Source organism: Pseudophryne corroboree, chromosome 2, assembly GCF_028390025.1.
Source record: "Pseudophryne corroboree isolate aPseCor3 chromosome 2, aPseCor3.hap2, whole genome shotgun sequence".
In the NCBI taxonomy this organism is placed as follows: domain Eukaryota; kingdom Metazoa; phylum Chordata; class Amphibia; order Anura; family Myobatrachidae; genus Pseudophryne; species Pseudophryne corroboree.
In genome coordinates, this window is record NC_086445.1 from 936,817,698 (window position 1) to 936,830,806 (window position 13,109).

Sequence of the window (13,109 nt, forward strand, 5' to 3'; positions counted from 1 at the left end):
AACAACTAGAAATCAGTGCCACATAAATACTAACAGTGACTCATGTCACCGCCTCAGTGATGTTACTGCTTGCCAGTGAAGTGATCACATGTAGCATTGTCATCTGTATGTGCCGCCCTTCCATATAATGGCTGACAGTGCTCTCATTGCATTCACCTGTACACTGCACCACTGTGAATTTCATAGATATTATTGGCAACACACGTCCCTCTCCGGTTACAGCCCATCTAGCCCATCAATCATATATTATACTCTAACATGAAGCCACAGGTAAGAGTACTTACAGCCTGAAGATATCGGACTGATTGCAAAGTGCTGCCATATCCTCCCCAGGCGTGCCAGTCCTCATAGTCACCCTCTTCCAGGAGATACTGCTGCCCTTTATACCGCTCTTGTTCGTATCCAACCCATCTAGAGATTACAGCAAAGCAATATAAAAATGTGTTTAGTCTCAAGGGAAGCAGGAGAGAAGGAACATGTTTACCAGTCTAGAACACGTAGGATGTATGAAAAATAACAGATAACTCATAGATATAACAAATACCAATTCAAACGTCCAACAGCTACAACTACATTTAATTGGTTGATTGTCACTTACATGCCACCAAGAACTTGCATTGATCCAATATTTAGATTATTGCCTTTATCCTCATCACGGAGAAGTGTCCCAATGTTACAGACATGTTCTGTGATCTCTCCTGACCGCCCTTGGAAACATGGTTTCTCATATATAATTATCTGTAACAGAGACGCTTATTTAAATACAGTTCTGGCATAAATGGGGCACACTGTGAATTAAGCAGCCATAATTGTTGCCATGGGAATTTAATCACTAACCTTTGGATCACTGGGCAACTGCACTTTCAAGCCTCCCTGAAATAAATGGGACAAAACGTAATCAGACATTTGTTTCTTCCACACATTAAAGCTTTATATTCTGAAGTGCAATCACTGCCAGTCACAGACATCCAGGAGAAAACAAGTGGTGGTTTTCTAGCAGTCCCAAATGCTAATCATCCTAAACCAACTTCTGTCAGTGGATGATCATGGCCCATTATTAATGAAGGTATTATAGGATGCCAACTCTGCTAATCATTCCGCGGCCAGCGCAGGCAGTCATTCTGCGGGCCAGCGCAGGCAGTCATTCTTCCAGTCAGCGCAGGAAGGTATTTAGCAGTCAAGGGCAGGCAGTCATTTAGCGGGCCAGCACAGGAAACATTCAGCGGGCCAGCACAGGAAGTCATTCAGCGGGCCAGCACAGAAACTCATTCAGCGGGTCAGTGCAGGCAGTCATTCAGCGGGTCAGTGCAGGCAGTCATTCAGCGGGCCACTGCAGGCAGTCATTCAGCGGGCCACTGCAGGCAGTCATTCAGCAGGCCACTGCAGGCAGTCATTCCGAGGGCTAGACCAACAATGATGTTGTTGCATCCTATCTGTTTACTAGTGACCAGGCTCGAGGTCATCTGTGAGGACCAAAGTAGGTTAAACTGATATTGATTAGAGTACAGGCTATCTATTCACTGAAAGCCCATGCTCTTACTGAGGCACTTCAGTGATGTTACCTTATCTTGGCTGATTGATATGCTGCATTTTGGGACATATGGGACAGCATACCAAATGGCTGCCTCTTCTGTATTTAGACAATAGGCACAGTTTAAGCCTAATAAATAAAATATAAGGATTGCAAAGAGAGGCTCATGGGACACCCACTTAAATGGCATGGTGGCACCCCTCACAATTCTGGGCACAAGGATTAGGTTTGTGAATGAGGATGACCTAAAACCCTGGGGTAAAATTAAAGAAAATGTCCTGCATCTCAATAGAAGGAAAATACAGTAAGCATTGGAATTTATTATAAAATAATATATCCCATTATATCTAAATCACCAGGAATTGCAGACTTTCTCACCATTTTCAAGGCTCGCATAGATTTGATACCACAATCCTGAATTTGAGGCAATTCACATCCTTCTTCTAATACAGTCACTGTGCCATTATACTGAGGTTCTGTGTATGCCAGCCAGCTGTGGGGAGATCAGGTGTAGTTTGGTAATATAGCTGTTCTTTATACAGAGTAAAGGACAAGACTTTCTGAAGCACTGTATAAAGCAAAATATTAATATAAGCATTGGGGGTCATGTATGAGCCACAAAACTTGTGTATTACAGGTTTACACCCACTTAATTCCTGGTTATGGCACTTGTGGAGTTTGTATGTTCTCCACATATTTGCGTGAGTTTCCTCCAGATGCTTTGTATTCCTCCCACACTCCAAAAACATACTGGTAGGTTAGTTGGCTTCAGACAAAAAATGAACCCTAGTGTATATATGTGTATGTGTACATGCAATAGGGAATATTGGGGGTAATTCCAAGTTGATCGCAGCAGGAATTTAGTTAGCAATTGGGCAAAACCATGTGCACTGCAGGGGAGGCAGATTTAACATGTGAAGAGAGAGTTAGATTTGGGTGGGGTGTGTTCAATCTGCAATCTAATTTGCAGTGTAAAAATAAAGCAGCCAGTATTTACCCTGCACAGAAATAAAATAACCCACCCAAATCTAACTCTCTCTGCACATGTTAAATCTGCCTCCCCTGTAGTGCACATGGTTTTGCCCAATTGCTAACTAAATTCCTGCTGCGATCAACTTGGAATTACCCCCATTGTTTTCAGAGACTAGCTGTTTTGTTTCTTGGGTGGAATGGTGGGTTCTATGAGCACAATGGTGTTGGTGTACAGACAGGAGTTTTAGCTGGACAATGGTGGTCATTCCGAATTGATCACAGCCAGCAACTTCTTGCTGCTGCTGCGATCAACTAGTACACGTCTATGGGGGAGTGTATTTTAGCTTAGCAGGGTTGCGATCGCTTGTGCAGCCCTGCTAAGCTTAAAAAAAATTCAAGCAGAAGTAGACCAGCCCTATACCTACTTACCCTGTGCGACGATCCCTGCGATGCTGGAGCCTGCTCTGACGTCAGACATCCGCCCTCCGTTCTGCTGGACACGCCTGCGTTTTCCTCACCACTAGCCGAAAACAGTCTCCAATGCTCCGGATCCGCCCAGGTACGCCTTCTTCCTGTCAATCTTCTTTGCGGTCCGCTCTGCGACCGCTTCCTTCTTTAGACGCAACGTAACCCGGCGACCCATGTCGCCAGGCAACGTCGTGCACGCGCACTGCGGCCGCCACGCATGCGCATTCCGCACCCGTTCGCACCACAGCGATAAACCAATGCGTGCGAATGGGTCGGAATGACCCCCAATAGCCGGATGAGATAAAAGCTTAATGTTACAAATATAATGAGAACTCCACCTCTGTGAGACTGCACTGAACACCTGAGGTTTAGCAGAACCTGCACAATGGTTTTCTACAAAAATAAAAGTGTTTCATACCCTCAATTCTAGACAATTCAATGTAAAGGGAAGTAGTTTAGAACATGTCTTTTTACTGATATGTCAGGTCTAAAGACAACTTGCATAAATTAAGAGGCTGGGTGACACTATCACAAACTCATTGGGGGCATCCAATTAGCCGCGGTCATTTACAGTGGCTAATTGGTTTGCCAGTGGCTATCCAACTAGCACTGATGCGGCAAACTCCTCCCCCCGATACAGACACTTATCGGGAATTATGCTTCGTGTCAGGCACGCAAAACATAATCCACAATAAGTGGCTTTTCTCAAGGATCTATGTATTTTCGCGCTACAAGCTGGTGTTTTTCACAGGACCTAATTGATGACATGTTTCAACAGTGAATCACACCATTAAGTGCCCCCCATTTTACTAGGGAAGTGGGGTTGGAACCCAGGAGGGATCACTGCTCTCCAGGGAGTCAGGGAGAACTCACAGATATTCTGGAGTTTCATATACATTTCCGAAAAAGCAGCCAAAAGGAACATGATAACAAATGATACTTACACTCCGGAATTCACTGTTAAAGAACGTGGGCGTTTATCAACCAGATTTTCCAATGAGGGAACCTCTGTACATATATAAACAGGAGAGTCAGCCGTATCCTGCAGGGAGGATATTACTACCACTGGAAGGTAATCCTAAGGACAATAAACATCAAATATCTGTATAAATATAACTGGGGAATTACAGTAAATATAGATATACTGCTAAACTGTATAGCCAATTAAAATAATGCTATTTTCCCATAACAAAGTGAAATATGCTAGTTAGTAAATCCTATGAGGTATCGCAACAAGTTGGGTAAGAAAAGCCATTACTGAATGTATTTTCTATTACAGTCACACTGAGAGTTTTATTTCTTAGGCACTACTATAAGGCTATTTATTACCACCGGAAAGTGATGATCATTTGTAAAGATTCACAGAGAGACATTACATGTGACTGATGCGGACAGCCTCTAATAGGTGACTCATGTCGTTAGCTGTACAGGTGTAAATTAGTTCATTTGGATTTATTCACACCAATGCTGAACTCACTGGGATTCTGTGAACTGCGATCCAATAGAATTAGCACTGCAATCACATCAGATCCCATTTACTTTCAATGGTTTAACTTTCAATAGTCTAATCTAATATTTGACTGGATGACATATAGTGCAGCAGGCGATTATCAGCACCAGGTAATGGAGGGCTCTTAGGGGCCCTACTCACTGGCCGACCCGCCGCCGAGCTGCCCGACGGCGGATACGGCCGACGAGCGACCCGGCGGCGGGGGGGCAGTGACGGGGGGAGTGAAGTTTCTTCACTCCCCCCGTCACGCGGCTGCATTGAAGTGCAGGCAAATATGGACGAGATCGTCCATATTGGCCTGCATGCACAGCCGACGGGAGACCAGCGATGAACGAGCGCGGGGACGCGCATCGTTCATCGCAGGAGTCTCCACACTGAAAGATATGAACGAGTTCTCGTTCATTTATGAACGAGATCGTTCATATCTTTCAAAAAATCGGCATGTGTGTAGGGCCTAAAAGTCTTGGCTAGGTGTAGCGGAACACTGCCAAATTGAAACCCCTCTGAAACCTTAAATTCCATTTTCAAATGTTGCAGAAGCAAGAAATATAGATCAAGTTTTTACATATACTGTAACTTTCTTATCACTAACAAGGGATATGAATTCGGTTGCGTGCTAATAATCATTAGAATCTGGACGTTTCTTGTACTGAAAGCTTAATCCTTAAAGTGAGCAGGAAACAAGTAGATGGTTGTATGAAAAATGCCATTGAAAACGTGTTTATTATTATTCATTTAGCACCTGTCATTTCTGCAGCACTGTACAGAGAATACATTCTATCTAATTTCCTGCCCCAGTGGATCTTACACCCTAAATTCAGTAACATACTGTACTGTACAAACGTGCACAGACACTCACGCAGTATCGTGACTTCAGACAGAATCCAATTAACCTAGTGGCATGTTTCTGGAGTGTGGGAAAAAAAAAGAGCACCCAGGGAGGAAACACACGCAAACATATGGATAACATACAAACTCCACACCAATTACACATACCTGTGCCTTACAACTGTCCCGATTCCAGCTGGACAGTCCCGCTATTCGGACACTGACCCACCCGTGGGCCATAGATAGGTGAGTAGGGGGCTGCCCAGAGGCTTGGGGAGCACTGGGAAAATGAAAATCACGGGGGTTGTGTGGCGAAGCCACCCTCTTTCCAGACCTGATTTCCCTACTTCAAAAGTTGGGAAACTTTCACCCTGGGCGTCACAAGGTCTAGAACTGGCCCTGTTCCCTACCACATGTACACGCACATTCACGCTCGGGTTAATTTAACCTAACAGTACATTTTTGGATTATGGGAGGAAACCAACGTAAGTACAGGGAGAATATACAAACTCCACACAATTAGGGCCATGGTGGGATTTGAACCCATGACTTCAGTGCTGTGAGGCAGTAATGCTAACCATTACACCATCCGTACTGCTAATCTTATTATACATCTTGTCTACGTCAATAAAGGATAATAAGATTTTACTCACCGGTAAATCTATTTCTCGTAGTCCGTAGTGGATGCTGGGAACTCCGTAAGGAACATGGGGAATAGACGGGCTCCGCAGGAGACTGGGCACTCTAAAAGAAAGATTAGGTACTATCTGGTGTGCACTGGCTCCTCCCTCTATGCCCCTCCTCCAGACCTCAGTTAGGATACTGTGCCCGGAAGAGCTGACACAATAAGGAAGGATTTTGAATCCCGGGTAAGACTCATACCAGCCACACCAATCACACCGTATAACTTGTGATACTATACCCAGTTAACAGTATGAAATATAACTGAGCCTCTCAACAGATGGCTCAAAAATAACCCTTTAGTTAGGCAATAACTATATACAAGTATTGCAGACAATCCGCACTTGGGATGGGCGCCCAGCATCCACTACGGACTACGAGAAATAGATTTACCGGTGAGTAAAATCTTATTTTCTCTGACGTCCTAGTGGATGCTGGGAACTCCGTAAGGACCATGGGGATTATACCAAAGCTCCCAAACGGGCGGGAGAGTGCGGATGACTCTGCAGCACCGAATGAGAGAACTCAAGGTCCTCCTCAGCCAGGGTATCAAATTTGTAGAATTCAGCAAACGTGTTTGCCCCTGACCAAGTTGCAGTTCGGCAAAGTTGTAAAGCCGAGACCCCTCGGGCAGCCGCCCAAGATGAGCCCACTTTTCTTGTGGAATGGGCTTTTACTGATTTAGGATGCGGCAATCCAGCCGCAGAATGCGCCAGCTGAATTGTGCTACAAATCCAGCGAGCAATAGTCTGCTTAGAAGCAGGAGCACCTAGTTTGTTGGGTGCATACAGGATAAAAAGCGAGTCCGTTTTCCTGACTCCAGCCGTCCTGGAAACATAAATTTTCAAGGCCCTGACTACGTCCAGTAACTTGGAATCTTCCAAGTCCCTAGTAACCGCAGGCACTACAATAGGTTGGTTCAAGTGAAAAGCTGATACCACCTTAGGGAGAAACTGGGGACGAGTCCTCAATTCTGCCCTATCCATATGGAAAATCAGATAAGGGCTTTTACATGACAAAGCCGCCAATTCTGACACACGCCTGGCCGAAGCCAAGGCCAATAACATGACCACTTTCCACGTGAGATATTTCAGATCCACAGTTTTAAGTGGCTCAAACCAATGTGATTTCAGGAAACTCAACACCACGTTGAGATCCCAAGGTGCCACAGGAAGCACAAAAGGGGGCTGAATATGTAGCACACCTTTTACATATATCTGAACTTCAGGCAGTGAAGCCAGTTCTTTCTGGAAGAAAATCGACAGAGCCGAAATCTGGACCTTAATGGAACCCAATTTTAGGCCCATAGTCACTCCCGACTGTAGGAAGTGCAGAAAACGACCCAGCTGAAATTCCTCAGTAGGGGCCTTCCTGGCCTCACACCACGCAACATATTTTCGCCAAATACGGTGATAATGGTTTGCGGTTACTTCTTTCCTAGCTTTTATCAGCGTAGGAATGACTTCCTCAGGAATGCCCTTTTCCTTTAGGATCCGGAATTCAACCGCCATGCCGTCAAACGCAGCCGCGGTAAGTCTTGGAACAGACAGGGCCCCTGCTGTAGCAGATCCTGTCTGAGCGGTAGAGGCCATGGGTCCTCTGATATCATTTCTTGAAGTTCTGGGTACCAAGCTCTTCTTGGCCAATCCGGAACCACGAGTATCGTTCTTACTCCTCGCCTTCTTATTATTCTCAGTACCTTTGGTATGAGAGGCAGAGGAGGGAACACATAAACCGACTGGTACACCCACGGTGTCACTAGAGCGTCCACAGCTATCGCCTGAGGGTCCCTTGACCTGGCGCAATATCTCTTTAGCTTTTTGTTGAGGCGGGACGCCATCATGTCCACCTGTGGCCTTTCCCAACGGTTTACCAACAGTTGGAAGACTTCTGGATGAAGTCCCCACTCTCCCGGGTGTAGGTCGTGTCTGCTGAGGAAGTCTGCTTCCCAGTTGTCCACTCCCGGAATGAACACTGCTGACAGTGCTAAGACGTGATTTTCCGCTTATCGGAGAATCCTTGTGGCTTCTGCCATCGCCATCCTGCTTCTTGTGCCGCCCTGTCGGTTTACATGGGCGACAGCCGTGATGTTGTCTGATTGGATCAGTACCGGCTGGTTTTGAAGCAAGGGCCTTGCCTGACTTAGGGCATTGTAAATGGCCCTCAGTTCCAGAATATTTATGTGTAGGGACGACTCCTGACTTGACCAAAGTCCTTGGAAATTTCTTCCCTGTGTGACTGCCCCCCAGCCTCGAAGGCTGGCATCCGTGGTCACCAGGACCCAGTCCTGTATGCCGAATCTGCGGCCCTCTAGAAGATGAGCACTCTGCAGCCACCACAGCAGAGACACCCTGGTCCTTGGAGACAGGGTTATCAGCCGATGCATCTGAAGATGCGATCCCGACCACTTGTCCAAGAGGTCCCACTGAAAGGTTCTTGCATGGAACCTGCCGAATGGAATTGCTTCGTATGAAGCTACCATTTTTTCGAGGACTCGTGTGCAGTGATGCACCGATACCTGTTTTGGTTTCAGGAGGTCTCTGACTAGAGATGACAGCTCCTTGGCTTTCTCCTGCGGGAGAAACACTTTTTTCTGTTCTGTGTCCAGAACCATCCCCAGGAACAGTAGGCGTGTGGAAGGAACCAGCTGTGACTTTGGAATGTTTAGAATCCATCCGTGCTGTTGTAGCACCTCCCGAGATAGTGCTACTCCGACCAACAACTGCTCCTTGGACCTCGCCTTTATTAGGAGATCGTCCAAGTACGGGATAATTAAAACTCCCTTTTTTCGAAGGAGTATCATCATTTCTGCCATTACCTTGGTAAACACCCTCGGTGCCATGGACAGTCCAAACAGCAGTGTCTGGAATTGGTAATGGCAATCCTGTACCACAAATCTGAGGTACTCCTGGTGAGGATGGTAAATGGGGACATGCAGGTAAGCATCCTTGATGTCCAGGGATACCATGTAATCCCCCTCGTCCAGGCTTGCAATAACCGCCCTGAGCGATTCCATCTTGAACTTGAATTTTTTTATGTATGTGTTCAAGGATTTCAAATTTAAAATGGGTCTCACCGAACCGTCCGGTTTCGGTACCACAAACAGTGTGGAATAGTAACCCCGTCCTTGTTGAAGTAGGGGCACCTTGACTATCACCTGCTGGGACTACAGCTTGTGAATTGCCTCTAGCACAGCCTCCCTGCCCGAGGGAGTTGTTGGCAAGGCAGATTTGAGGAAACGGCGGGGGGGAGGCGCCTCGAATTCCAGCTTGTACCCCTGAGATACTACTTGAAGGATCCAGGGATCCACCTGTGAGCGAGCCCACTGATCGCTGAAATTTTTGAGGCGGCCCCCCACCGTACTTGGCTACGCCTGTGGAGCCCCCGCGTCATGTGGTGGGCTCAGAGGAAGCGGGGGAAGAATTTTGATTCTGGGAACTGGCTGACTGGTGCAGCTTTTTCCCTCTTTCCTTGTCTCTGTGCAGAAAGGAAGCGCCTTTGACCCGCTTGCTTTTCTGAAGCCGAAAGGACTGTACCTGACAATACAGTGCTTTCTTAGGCTGTGAGGAAACCTGAGGTAAAAAATTTTCTTCCCAGCTGTTGCTGTGGATACGAGGTCCCAGAGACCATCCCCAAACAATTCCTCACCCTTATAAGGCAGAATCTCTATGTGCCTTTTAAAGTCAGCATCACCTGTCCAGTGTCGGGTCTCTAATACCCTCCTGACAGAATGAACATTACATTAATTCTGGATGCCAGACGGTAAAATATCCCTCTGTGCATCCTTCATATATAAGACAACGTCTTTAATATGCTCTTATGTTAGCAAACTAGTATCCCTGTTTTACAGGGTCACAGACCACGCTGCAGCAGCAATATCTGCAGGTCTCAGTCTAGTACCTGAGTGTGTAAATACAGACTTCAGGATAGCCTCCAGCTTTTTATCAACAGGTACCTTCAAAGTGGCCGTATCCTAAGACGGCAGTGCCACCTTTTTTGACAAACGTGTGAGCGCCTTATCCACCCTAGGGGATATCTCCCAGCGTAACTTATCCTCTGGCGGGAAAGGGTACGCCATCAGTAACTTTTTAGAAATTACCAGTTTCTTATCGGGGGAACCCACGCTTTTTCACACACTTCATTCACTCATCTGATGGGGGAACAAAACACTGCCTGCTTTTTCTCCCCAAACATAAAACCCTTTTTTAGTGGTACTTGGGTTAATGTCAGAAATGTGTAACACATTTTTTATTGCCGGGATCAAGTCACGGATGTTCCTAGTGGATTTTGTATATGTCTCTACCTCGTCGACACTGGAGTCAGACTCCGTGTCGACATCTGTGTCTGCCATCTGAGGGAGCGGGCGTTTTTGAGCCCCTGATGGCCTTTGAGATGCAGGCGCGGGCTGAGAAGCCGGCTGTCCCAAGCTGTTACGTCATCCAGCCTTTTATGTAAGGAGTTGACACTGTCGGTTAATACCTTCCACCTATCTATCCACTCTGGTGTCGGCCCCACAGGGGGCGACATCACCTTTATCGGCATCTGCTCCGTCACCACATAAGCCTCCTCATCAAACATGTCGACACAGCCGTACCGACACACCGAACACACACAGGGAATGCTCTGACTGAGGACAGGACCCCACAAAGCCCTTTGGGGAGACAGAGAGAGAGTATGCCAGCACACACCAGAGCGCTATATAATGTGGGGATTAACACTATAACTGAGTGAATTTTCCCCAATAGCTGCTTGTATATACAATATTGCGCCTAAATTTAGTGCCCCCCCTCTCTTTTTAACCCTTTGAGCCTGAAAACTACAGGGGAGAGCCAGGGAGCTTCCTTCCAGCGAAGCTGTGAGGGAGAAATGGCGCCAGTGTGCTGAGGGAGATAGCTCCGCCCCTTTTTCGGCTGACTTTTCTCCCGCTTTTTTATGGAATCTGGCAGGGGTATTTATCACATATATACCCTCTGGGGCTATATATTGTGATTATTTTGCCAGCCAAGGTCTAATTATTGCTGCTCAGGGCGCCTCCCCCCAGCGCCCTGCACCCATCAGTGACCGGAGTGTGAGGTGTACAAGAGGAGCAATGGAGCACAGCTGCAGTGCTGTGCGCTACCTTGGTGAAGACTGAAGTCTTCTGCCGCCGATTTTTCCGGACCTCTTCTAGCTTCTGGCTCTGTAAGGGGGACGGCGGCACGGCTCCGGGAACGAACATCAAGGACGGGTCCTGCGGTCGATCCCTCTGGAGCTAATGGTGTCCAGTAGCCTAAGAAGCCCAAGCTAGCTGCAAGCAGGTAGGTTCGCTTCTTCTCCCCTTAGTCCCTCGTTGCAGTGAGCCTGTTGCCAGCAGGTCTCACTGTAAAATAAAAAACCTAAAATATACTTTCTTTCTAGGAGCTCAGGAGAGCCCCTAGTGTGCATCCAGCTCGGCCGGGCACAGAAATCTAACTGAGGTCTGGAGGAGGGGCATAGAGGGAGGAGCCAGTGCACACCAGATAGTACCTAATCTGTCTTTTAGAGTGCCCAGTCTCCTGCGGAGCCCGTCTATTCCCCATGGTCCTTACGGAGTTCCCAGCATCCACTAGGACGTCAGAGAAATATGGTATTTCTATATCTAAATTACTGTGTTGCAACAATCCCCCATATACAGGAATGCTACATAATTCCCGTGCAAACAGATCAGCCGTGTCCTTATGCTTCGGTTTTGCAGAAATCCTAAATGTTAAATGCAAACGTCCCTAAGGGCAAGTACGAGCAATGGTAACTGTAAGGGCGGCCTCATAGCGTTGTCAGAATTGTTCATTGGCTGAACACACGTGATCTTTATATTCTTAATTTGCTATAGTCTTTTATTTGCAACTTTTTGTTTTAATAAAAGAACTTGTATCTACACTAGTTATGATGTAAAAACAAACAGACATGAGTCCATCTAATATACAGTAGAGAGCAAGCTTTGCAGGTAACATAATTGGAAGCTAGTCTTGAGACAGATCAATGAGATGCATGTGACAGTACAGTAACCCCTGGTAAGGCTGTGCCTATGGCCCTACTGGGCCCTCAGAGTATTCTAGCTGCCGCCACTGGCTAGCAATCTAAGGCTCCAGGTCCCCAGGGGTAATCCAAGATATTTTTATACTTATACAAGAATAAAAAAAATATGTAAGGTTTTTTTTGTGTGAATTTATATTAATGTATACTAATTAGTAATACCAAATGTACTGTATTAAAATGGTAGCACAAGGCATATTCATCAGCACTATGCAAATCATCAGGCTGCTTATACTGATTGAACATAAAATATATTTATTAACATTTTTGAACATGAAAATGAAAAATGAAATTAAATAAGCAACAAATTCTGCATTTATTAAATTTAAAACAAGGGCTTATCAGAAACGTAGGATATACCTTTAGACTAAAGGATATATAAAGTTAAGACTAGCAGAACATGATAATAGACATGTTGGGGAATCCAACTGTAGGTGGGACATTAAAAAAAAACCCTCTGTGCAGGGTCTTTCCCACAGCCGCAGGGCGTTGCTATTCAATTAGAGGACAAAAAATGAGATGCAGCGATTTCTTACGCACCTCCATAGCAAGTCTTATTTTTCCTAAAATCCTTAATTTTAGGAAACATTACCAGGACTTGCTCAAAGGGATTCGGTATGATATACTGATGGATGGGATGCCGGCGGTCAGAATACCGACAGCGGCATCCCAACCATCAGAATACCGACAGCCCCCCAAAAAGTACCTTAACCCTCCCCTGACCCCTACACTAACTCTCCCTTGTGGGTGCCAAACCCTAGCCCTCCCCGGTGGTGCCTTACCCTAACCCTCCCCGGTGGTGCCTTACCCTAACCCTCCCCGGTGGTGCCTTACCCTAACCCTTACCCTAACCCTCCCCGGTGGTGCCTTACCCTAACCCTCCCCGGTGGTGCCTTACCCTAACCCTCCCCGGTGGTGCCTTACCCTAGACCTCCACGGTGGTGCCTAACCCTTACCCTCCCTTCTCCGCTGCCTAAACCTGACCTCCCCTTGTAAGTGCCTAACCTTAACTCCCCTTCCCAGTACCTAACCACCCCCTTCCCGGTGCTGCACTCTAACCATCCTTCT

General features: G+C 46.5%; 1 protein-coding gene across 2 annotated transcripts in view; it reads right to left on the minus strand.

Annotated features, from left to right (window-relative positions):
* Positions 1 to 13,109, minus strand: part of CRYBG3 (crystallin beta-gamma domain containing 3) — a 343,220-nt gene that overhangs the window by 100,060 nt on the left and 230,051 nt on the right. For both annotated transcript variants that reach the window (XM_063956283.1, XM_063956282.1), the window contains 5 exons: positions 3,916 to 4,049; positions 1,910 to 2,024; positions 838 to 873; positions 599 to 738; positions 285 to 411 (listed from right to left, as the gene is read on the minus strand). In XM_063956283.1, coding sequence (XP_063812353.1) covers positions 285 to 411; positions 599 to 738; positions 838 to 873; positions 1,910 to 2,024; positions 3,916 to 4,049 — 552 coding nt within the window. The remainder of the gene's footprint in view (positions 1 to 284; positions 412 to 598; positions 739 to 837; positions 874 to 1,909; positions 2,025 to 3,915; positions 4,050 to 13,109) is intronic.